The sequence below is a fragment of the Cygnus olor genome, chromosome 17 (genome assembly GCF_009769625.2).
Source record: "Cygnus olor isolate bCygOlo1 chromosome 17, bCygOlo1.pri.v2, whole genome shotgun sequence".
NCBI classification, from domain to species: Eukaryota; Metazoa; Chordata; class Aves; order Anseriformes; family Anatidae; genus Cygnus; species Cygnus olor.
The window spans coordinates 4393554-4403276 of record NC_049185.1 but is presented as its reverse complement, the minus strand read 5'-3'; the positions used below and the strand labels follow the sequence as shown (position 1 = coordinate 4403276).

Below are 9723 nucleotides of genomic sequence, written 5' to 3'. Positions count from 1 at the left end.
GAAGGTATGGTGTGATAATGCCATAGGACATAATAGGTTTAAATTATAGGCTGGCTGTTTCTCTCTCTCTCTCTCTCTCTCTCTCCCCCCCTCTCTCCATTCCTATTCTGGCAGGGAGAAATAGGGCTGTGTCATTCTCGTTCATTCCTCCATTTCCCCTTCACTTATACACTCTTTCTATCATCAGGGTGAGGATGAGTTGGAGAACAGGAACAGCTCTGGAGTTCAGTTAATGAAGGAGTTTCCCACTAGGTGGTAGTGAAGAGAATCATGTCACGCAACTGGTCAGTGCACACTTTAATTATTTTCTCAACAAGGGGAATCCCACAAGGATCTTACAAGCAGAACAGCCTAGCATAGACAAGGATCTTACAAGCAGAACAGCCTAGCATAGCTGTGAGCTATACTGTCAAAACTGGATCTCTTGATTTTTGCATTCCCTAGTTGTTTCCGTGCCACTTGCTGCTCCTAAAACCAACCTGCATTAACAACTCTACCTGTCATGTCCTTTCCTGAAAGGTGAAGTGAGTCTACATGAATCTGCTCTGGTTTCTTTCCACCTCCATTATAAAGGCATCAAGACATGGTTAGTTAATGTCATCTAATGACATTTAAGCTCTTTGGAGCTGAGGACTCTTTGTAGCCAGTACTTTCATCTGATTCTCCACCATACATTCCTGTGTTCTGGGAACTACGTAAAAGAAAATACATTTTTTTTGTTTGCTGCTAGTTTTGAAATACTTTGACAGGTCTAGGTAGTGCATCAGTCTACATCCAAGACACCAGAAAGAACAGCTATTTTGGAAGGGCTTTGTAATGCCAGAGTAAATTGTCACTGAAATTCAGAGTAAAGCTCTCTTGTAGGTCCAAAGAAAGTATACACAAAAGAGATGCTGGGAAAGTTATCTGCAGAATACAAGCTGTGCTCCCCTTTAGAGTGAGGGCAGATGTTGAGTCTGCAAGGACGAATAAGTTTCTCCTGTGAATTCATCTGACCACTGTAACATGATAGAGCAAGCTTGCAAAACCATTCAGTAATTTACACACAAAGCCTGAGATGCTGGAAAAAAAAATACTTTAGCGCTCATCAACTAAGAATCACTTTTGTCAAATTAATGCATTGCCAATTTTGCAAGACTGAGAAACTGGAAGCTGTTTCAGTAAGGATACAAAGTAGGGATATTGTTTATAGATATCAGTGTCTTTTACATTGTCTCAGAAAAAAACTAAGAAAGGATATTTAGTATCAAGACAATATTGAAACATTGATTTATCTTTCCCTGCGTTGATTCAAAAGTTTTTTCTCTTGCATTTATTGTATTAGAACCATTGAAAATGGTAGCATTAACACACATCCAAGATACTGGGATAACACCGCAACAGAGTGAAGATTCTAAATTATTTGTCAGTTTTCTAATTGTTAGTGTAGATTCTTCTGCTGCGATGAGGAAGGAGAAAGCAAGGGGACTTCTCCATTGTGCAAGTCCTATCACCAGTCTGAACATTTTTAATTTGAAAGGGGGAGAACTATAGTTTCCACACAAAGTGATTAACTAGGCTATGTACCCTACAGCTCAAGGTTTTATGCATGACTCGCTCCTCTCTGTTTATATCCAATCCACCACAGCTTTAATTCTTACTGAGATAAGCACAAGTATTGCGTATGGGGTGTAAATTGGGAGATATATATGGTCAGCGGAGAATTTTTTGCAAGGTAGCCTAGCCTGAGCTGGGTGAGAGATGTTAGTGTTGCTGCCTAATCCTTCCCCTGCATATAGCAGCCATGACTGACCCCAGCAGGAATCCCAATAAGCCAGTCAGTCATGATGCTTTGATTATTCACACCACCTAGTTGATAAATCCAATTCCCAAGCAGATTTCTTAAGTGTTGATTATGTCAGGAGCTCTAAGGTCATTCCTGTCCACAAGGCCAAAGGACTATGAAAAGTGCAGAGGATTTGTGTGTTAAGGTGTGACAACACCCCAAAGCTGTGAATCACTTGTAAGACTCCAGAAGAAAATAAGGGGAGAGAAGATGACTTCCTTCCATCTCCAGTGCAACTCCTCACAATGTTTTCAATGCATGCACAGCGTAGAAGCTTGTGAAGCTTCGTACTAAAGCTTGTTTAAGTTAAGCACAAGAATCCCTGGCATTCTGTCCACCAAGAACTCTGCATCTGCCCATGCAACATCTTCCACCCACAGTCCCCCCCAAACTTCAGGTGGCTGGAACATGATGCATTTCCTCTTTACTGATGAGGAAACCAAGCTAGCAGAGGAGAAGTGAGCCACCCAGGATTACACAGAACTGAGAAGAAATTATTTGTTCTCAACTTTTAATCCTGTCTCGTGACTACATACAAGCCTAAGTTTTTTGTTTTTTTTAACCCCATTTAAGAGAATAAACAAGCTGAGCAAAATTAGGTCATATATTCTATCCACTACTAATAAAAATAAGCTCAGGTGGGCTCTAGAAGCCATTTTGGAGACACGTGATGCACCTGTAGATGCAAAGATATTGTCCTAATCCCCATGCTGTTTTTTGAAGATTTTTGCAAAGTTATATTAAGGCACAGAATTTCTACATACCTCAAAACAAAACAAAACAAAACACAACCAAACACCTATTTTTACCAGACCTGGGCGTTATTCTCCTACTTCTGTTTCATGCGGTTACCTCACCTCCAGCTGCAAGCTAAAATCAGCTCGCCTCCCTCCCACACTGAGAGGAACAACGAGTGAGACCGCATGGCCACGCTGAAGTCAACTGCTCCACAGTGATCGAAGCCCCGCTCACGGAGGCGTATGGGACGTACCGGGGGGGAGGATCACGGTACCCCCGTGGGTTACCCGGGTGAGCAAACCTAGGCTGGGCCCTGGCCCTGCGCTCGGCAGCACCGTCACCAAGGACCGAGGAGTCGGCAGCAGCACTGGTGAAGCTGCTCATTTCGGTTAGATCGGGCTCTTGAGTGTTATGTTCCCTGCTGCGAGCCTTCCTAAGAAAGAAAAAGGCAACAAAACCCCACAATTTTATCATCGGCATATTTTTTTGCTGTTTGTGACCTAACACAGCCCAGACGAACGAGCCTCCGCAAGCACCCCACCACAAGGGGGACACCCGAACCCTTACCACCCCCTCACTCCCCCCTGCAGGACCCCCTCACGCCCCCTCCGGGCTCCCCGCCGCCCGCAGCCCCCCAGGGGCCGGCCGGGGCCCCCCACCGCTGCCCCCCCCCGTCGTTCTCCAGCGGAGGAGCCCGAGGCGGCCGGGGCTGCCCTCACCCGCTTCCCCCCCCCTCCAAAGCCGCCCGCCCGCACAGCGGCGGCGCGGCCGGGCCCGCCAACCGCCCGCCCTGTGCCCGGCCGCACGCCGGCGCGGTGCCCGCGGGAGGCGGCGGCACGTGAGCGTGTTGTGGGCACGTGACGCCGCGCGGCCCCGCCCACGCCGTGCGCGAGCGCGGGTTCGCGGCGAGGCCCGGCCAGGACCCCCCCCGGCCTCCTCCTCCCCACCCCCCCGCACCTCGCCCGGCCCCGGCCCCGTCCCGCCCCTCCCCGCCGCCGCCTCCCCGCCGGCCATGAGGCCCCGGCGGCTCCTCAGCGCGGCCCCGCGGCGCGGCTGCTGAGCGTCCGCCTCCCGTCGCCACCGCCATCGCCCTCCCCGCCCGGGCGGGGACCCCCCCCCGCTCCCCTCCCTCCCTCCTCACAGCCGCCGCCATGTTGGGCCGCCAGCCGCAGCGGGGCCGCCGCTGAGCCCCGGAGCCTGCGAGGCGGCGGGCGGCCAGGAGGAGGAGGAGGAGGAGGAGCCCGGGGCCGGCCGGCCTGCCGCAGCCATGGCGGAGCAGACCTACTCCTGGTGAGGCGCCGGGCCGCGCCGCGCTGCGGGCCGCGGGGGGGGGGGTCGGGGGTGTGGGGGGATCTGTGAGTGTGAGGGGATCTGTGTGAGGGGGGCGATCCTGTGTGCGTGAGGGGGGGATCTGTGTGTGAGGGGCGAACCTGTGTTTGTGAGGAGGGATCCTGTGTGTGTGAGGCGATCTGTGTGTGAGGGGGGGATCCCTGTGTGTGAAGGGATCCTGTGTGTGAGGGGCGAGCCTGTGTTTGTGAGGAGGAATCCTGTGTGTGAAGGGATCCTGTGTTTCTGAGTGGGGATCCTGTGTTTGTGAGGAGGGATCCTGCGTGGGGGCTGCTGCGTGTGTGGGGTGCTGTGTGCAGGTGGAGGGGTGCTGTGTAGGGCTGGCGTGCTGTGGGGGGGAAGGTTGGGGTGTCCTGTGTGTGTAGGGTGGCAGTGTTGTGTGTGGGGTTGGGGTGCTGTGTGTGTTTGGGGTGCTGTTAATGTGTATGTGGGGTTGGGGTGCTGTGTGTTTGGGGTGCTGTGTTTGTGTGCATGGCGTTGGGGTGCCATGTGTGCATGTGCGTGCTGTGTGTGGGGTTGGGGTGCTGTGCTCCCAGGTTCTCTCCCGGCCCTGGTGCCTCGCCAGGTGCTGGGGCTGCCCGGAGCAGAGGATCTCCTCCGGCCTCCCCGTCCTGGAGCTCCTCGGGGCCCTGCTGCGATGCTCGCAGGTCCCCGGGGGCTGCCTGAAGCTTGGCACCTGCCTTCCCCGGCTGTGTGTAGGGCTGGCTGGGCCCTGTGTGTGTGCGCGGGGGGGTTCGCCCGGTGACAATGGGCTTGTTCTGTGTACAGGAAATAGAATGAGGAGGAAGAGACCAGTTCCTGTGGGAAGACATCAAGTATAGCAAATCAAAGCAGAGGGCATTTTTTTCGGCGTCCTGACACTGTGTTGGGCCTAGCTGGCGGTGGGTTGAGGAGCCGGGGTCTGTTTTCTTCGTGTAATGCTGGATTTTTGGTATTGTCAAGGATCACAGCCGAAATACATCAAATAATTTACAAGTGCATCCGCTCTCTTGACCTGGCCACTGCAGTGATTTGATTGTGATGCTCTCACTGCATTTAAAATTCATTCTAGTGATAACATTCAGGGTTGTTTCTTGCATGTTTTTTTTTTCTTTAAGAGTTATGATATTCTTATTAAAAAAAGGAGTTAAATCTCAGCTTTTGACCTTGGTGTGTGCTGGATGTGCAGAAGGGATTTCTATTCTGAATAGTTCTGGAAATCTTTCCTATTACTTTTAAAACTTGGGAGTCAGCGGGGATTTCTGTTCTGCCACATGCTGAGACTTTGACAGCCCCCACTCCTGACTTCTGTCACTTCTCTCTCAAGAACCAGTAGATGTATGGGGCTTTTGCTCCTGGCTAGGAAGAGGATTAACTCTTCTTTAGGTCAGGTTCATTCGGGAAATGAAGCTGGGATTTAAGTTTTTCTTCACTGCTTGTTAGACGGATCTCAAGAGCAGCAGCTCTTTGTTGCAGATCAGGTTTGTAGCAGAGCAAGGATGTGAGGCTGACATCTCAAAACACTGTAATTTTGTCGTGTCTGTATTCACTGACGTGTCCTATTTCTGAGGTTTCTGTCACTTCCCATTTAGCCTTGTGATCAGTATTATCTGGGGGCTGCAGAAAGATCAAAAATCCAGTTTCATCCTAAGGAATCCTGCCCTGTAACTTGCGCGCTCTTGTCTGCGTACGTGTTTAATTACTTACACTTCTAGCAATACTCTAGCATTTGCTTATTTTTAATTATGGCAATACAGCTCTGCATAAAATTGGCTAGTGCTTTAGTGCTTTTAGGAAAAGTGGGCATGTTAAGTTGTCAGCTAAGGAAACCGATAGTTCTATAAAGGAATTGTGCAGAACTGTGTCCAGTAATTCGTGCTGCTGTACAGTTTGGAAGTTGGCAGGTTTTATCCTGTCCATTTGCTGGACCCGGTCCTTTTTGTGTGTTGCAAAGGCTGCTTTCTCAGAACGAGTGCTTTTCGTGGTCCTCGGTGTCGTGTGTAGCTGCTGTGAAGATTACGTGTTTTCAGAGGTGTCAGATCGGGTATTTGACATCAAGAAAAATCCTTTCATGTACCTACTTTTTGGACAGATGTAAATTGAGAGTGAGGAAATGGGTTCTTGGCCTCAGCAGTGCTTCCCTTTTGTCCAGAAGTCTGAGGCTTGATTGCTCCTTTTAGTGCAAAGCTATCAACGTGCATCATCAAATCACTGCAGCTTCATAATAAAATTGTTGCTTTCCTTTTCTGAATTGTCTCTGATGTGTTAGGAACACCTCATAAAAATGTACTTTCACACTATGATTGCTGGACATCAGCACTGCAAACATTTACACAAAATAGGCCTTTCTTCAGTGACTGATGTCTGCTAGCAATGTTACTTTGAAGAGCTGAGAATTAATTCTGATTTTGCTATTTTTTTCTATTTAAAAATCTGAGATGTTAAGGTTGGTTTATATCTTTAAATTAATTACTAAGTGAAATTGATTGCAAGTATTTTCTTATACTAAAATATTGTAAGAAGGAGGTACCCGTACTTTTCTCCCATGCCTCTCACAATTTAAATAGATAAATTGTCTTCTGGCACTACTCTTGTGTTACTTCTTGCAACAACCTCTTTTGTTTCCTTTTTTTCCCAGTAATGCCCACACCTATAACCATCCGTACTTTTACTTAGCTCCTTTTTAAATCTCTTGCCAGGATCTCAGATACAGATGTGTTATCCCTGATGAGAGGAACTACTGAGAATTTTGCCGGTGAAACTGAGTGCTGTCACCCTGGAAAAACTAATTTTAACATGAAATGTGGGATAAATGCCAGATGGAAATGCTCTCTCAAAGGATATGCACTCCTTTTAAAGAGAAGGTGTTTGAATAGAATGCCTGTCAGTAGTGAATAGAGACTTTTTCTTTGCCAAGTACCTGCAATAATAGAAGGAAGTTAGGAGAGCTGTGTATGGTGCTGCTATTACTCAAATGTGTAAGCCACAGAGAAACATGACTGCAGCATCATAGGGTTGCTATCGTTTTCTGTGTTAAATGAGAGCTGAAATGAGTTTTTTGCAAGTGGAATGGATTGGGAGAGGAAGGAGGTCCTGGAATACCCACCTGCCCGCTGCCTCCTGTCTGGGTTCCAGCAAGGAGATGGATCTGGGTAGTGACAAAAGTTCCTGCTGCAGCAGGGTCAGGGGGAATAATTTGGGAAGAGTTCACCCAGTACCGATGTGGATGTGTGTGGATAAGAGGTTTGTAAATGGCAAGGATCTGATTTTCAGACACCCACTGTTGGAAATATTACAACAGATGAATCTGATCTAGATCACGACCCTGTGCAAACCTTGTTGTTCCTTTATTTCCAGTGCCTCGTGGTGACGTTTTTGCACTAGGTGCCATTTAGAGACCACAGCAGCACGTGTATCTTGTTTGTCTTCAGTCAGAAGGTGTTCAGTGTTCTTCAAGGCCTGATGTAACGCCCCATCCCTTTTTACTGTTGCCCAGCCTGGCAATAGAGATTGCTTTGTGTTTTTTGTTTTGCCCTTTGAATGCACAAAAGATTTTCACAGCTTCTTTCATCTGTGAAGAGAGGAGGAGAATGAGAATTCTCCAAAACCAAATATATTTTTAATTTGTCCTTTCCCAGAGTGTTGCCTAAGAGTAATACGGGTTGCAGCGCGTGCGAGCCCATCGGGGTAATGATCGGGGAGAGACGGGGAGGCTCGGCTAAGAGAAAAGGGAGCTGCTGTGTTGAGTCACTAATCTCAGAACCGACTGAACTCCCTCTTAAACATTTTAACCAGTGGAATGATTCTTGTGTTAGCCATCAATTGTTTGATGACTGAAGTGGTGATATATTTGGAAACTTCTCTACGTAATGCAAAGGGTGTGGGAAATTAAATGTAATGATGTGTCAGAGTAATCCATAAAGCTCCCATGTCCTGGGCTAAGTGTAGATGTACAATGCCATCTTTGTTCCTGGGAGAACTCCTATCGGTTGTTGCTAAATGTCTTTCTGGGCTCAGAGGTCTGAGAATTCGCTTTCCTTGCGTTTAACACACTACTGCCGTGAATTAAAATGTGATCTCCTCCAGAAGGCTGGGGGTTAGTGCTTCGAAGTCTTCACTGGCTGGCTCGGGGGTGTATGTGGGAGGACAGGGAGTAAGGGGATCTGCAGCTTGTTGGCAGAACTTGTCAAGCACTAGTAAGATCATTTTATGCATTCAGGTTTTTTACTTGCCTTGCTCTGTTTAGGCTGAGAGGCCCTAACCATCTAATTAAGGTGTTTTGAGGCTGGGAAGCAGCTTACATCAGAAACAAACAGAACCATTCCCCTGAATTTTCCAAGTGTTGCACTTTTTAGGAGAAGAACTGCAGAGCGCCCAGATGAAGTTCTGTTGGGCATGCTGTCTAAAATCTTTTCTGAGAGCTTGGCATCCAACCTCAGAGGTTGGCCTTCAGTCTTACCTTTTTCAGGGGCTGGCCATGTCCCATTGTAATGCTTGTCAGAAGCCTCCTGAGGACAAGGATGTCCCTGTAAGGCATCAGAGAAGTGACTTAACCACAGTAGATTTGAGGATGTCGGATTTATGGTTAGTGCGTTTGTCTTTCGGTACCAGGCTCACTTCACTTGTTTGTTCTCCTCCCTCCAGCTTTTGATAGCTCAGACGGTACGTTGTGTGGGCAGGGACTGTCTGCAGTGCTGGACTGAAAGACAAACAAAGCAAAGAGTGTGAGATTAGCTGCAGTTTACAGTTACTCGAATGTCCGTGTATGTACAGTGACTGATTAGCAAAGGGAAGAATCTTGCTACATCAATGCAAAGGCTGCATTTGGTAATCTAGTAATCATTCTTCAGGAAACATCTAAAAGTGGAGACCATAGACCGATGTGTTCTTGATGCTGGGGTGCACTCCGTGTTTTAGTTTGGATTTACATCGGTTCTGCCTTTAGCCTTTTTGGAGCATTGTAGCAGTGGAAGTTACTGGTTCCTTGCTTTTCCCCAGTGATTTCCCAACTCAGCCAGGACGCAGGAGATCAGTTCCGTCCCCGAGGGTTTTGGAGCTTGCATCCCTCACTTTGCGAGTGAGTGCTCATCACCGAACTGTGGTATTCAGAGGCCGGGCTTTGTGTGTCCTTCTACATCTGTTCCATTTCACAGGGAATGCTGTGAACATGTGCTGGGCCGGGAAGCAGGCATCGGACTTAATGGCTAAAATACCGATTGCCGGGGACCTGGGCTCCCCTTCCTGCCTTGATAAAATTATAGTTTGAAAGAGTGAAGGGGCTGTATTCTGTGGGGTAGCTAGGCTGCTTCTCTCGAGATGAAGCTTTGGATTCCCACAGGCAAGGCGGGTATGATTTCCTGTGTCATAGGTAAGCGAGCTGGAAGGTGTGGGGGCCTACCACGGTCACTACTTCTCTTCCGGTTTTGTTTTTGTCAGGCTAGATGAGGCCCGGGAGCTTCTCTTTCTTTTACTGAAGGATGTGATCCAGAGTAATTGCTTTTTTGTGAACCTTGGGATTTTGGTATGAGTTAAGCAACCTGATGCTATTGGAATTCGAGGGATTGTGGGGAGGATACTAGATAGGACAAATTAATTGAGGATACTAATTTTGACAAAACACATCTGATCTCAGAAGAATGCCACAGTTTTAAATATTAGATTTAGGTGCTGAAATCTGTCATTGTTTGTCACTGAAACGCAGTGCCAAAAAAAATGTATTTTGAACTATGTTTTTTAAAATATGGTGATGTAGACTTCCTGAAATTTGGAAGAAGAGCAGAACCAATTCTGTTCAGATACACAAAAAACCTACTTTATTTCATTGTTTCAGTGAT

The 9723-nt window shown here is 47.8% G+C and overlaps 2 protein-coding genes across 3 annotated transcripts in view; both read left to right on the top strand.

Annotated features, from left to right (window-relative positions):
- The window catches only part of C17H12orf43 (chromosome 17 C12orf43 homolog), a 32292-nt gene extending 29162 nt beyond the window's left edge, over window positions 1-3130 (top strand). Inside the window, exon 9 of the transcript XR_005825180.1 lies at window positions 188-3130. The gene's annotated coding sequence lies outside the window, so the exon portion shown is untranslated. The remainder of the gene's footprint in view (window positions 1-187) is intronic.
- Window positions 3131-3573: 443 nt separating this feature from the next.
- SPPL3 (signal peptide peptidase like 3) overlaps window positions 3574-9723 on the top strand; it is a 56735-nt gene continuing 50585 nt past the window's right edge. For both annotated transcript variants that reach the window (XM_040576543.1, XM_040576542.1), the window contains exon 1: window positions 3574-3853. In XM_040576543.1, the coding sequence (XP_040432477.1) occupies window positions 3831-3853 (23 nt within the window). In that variant the 5' untranslated portion in view covers window positions 3574-3830. The remainder of the gene's footprint in view (window positions 3854-9723) is intronic.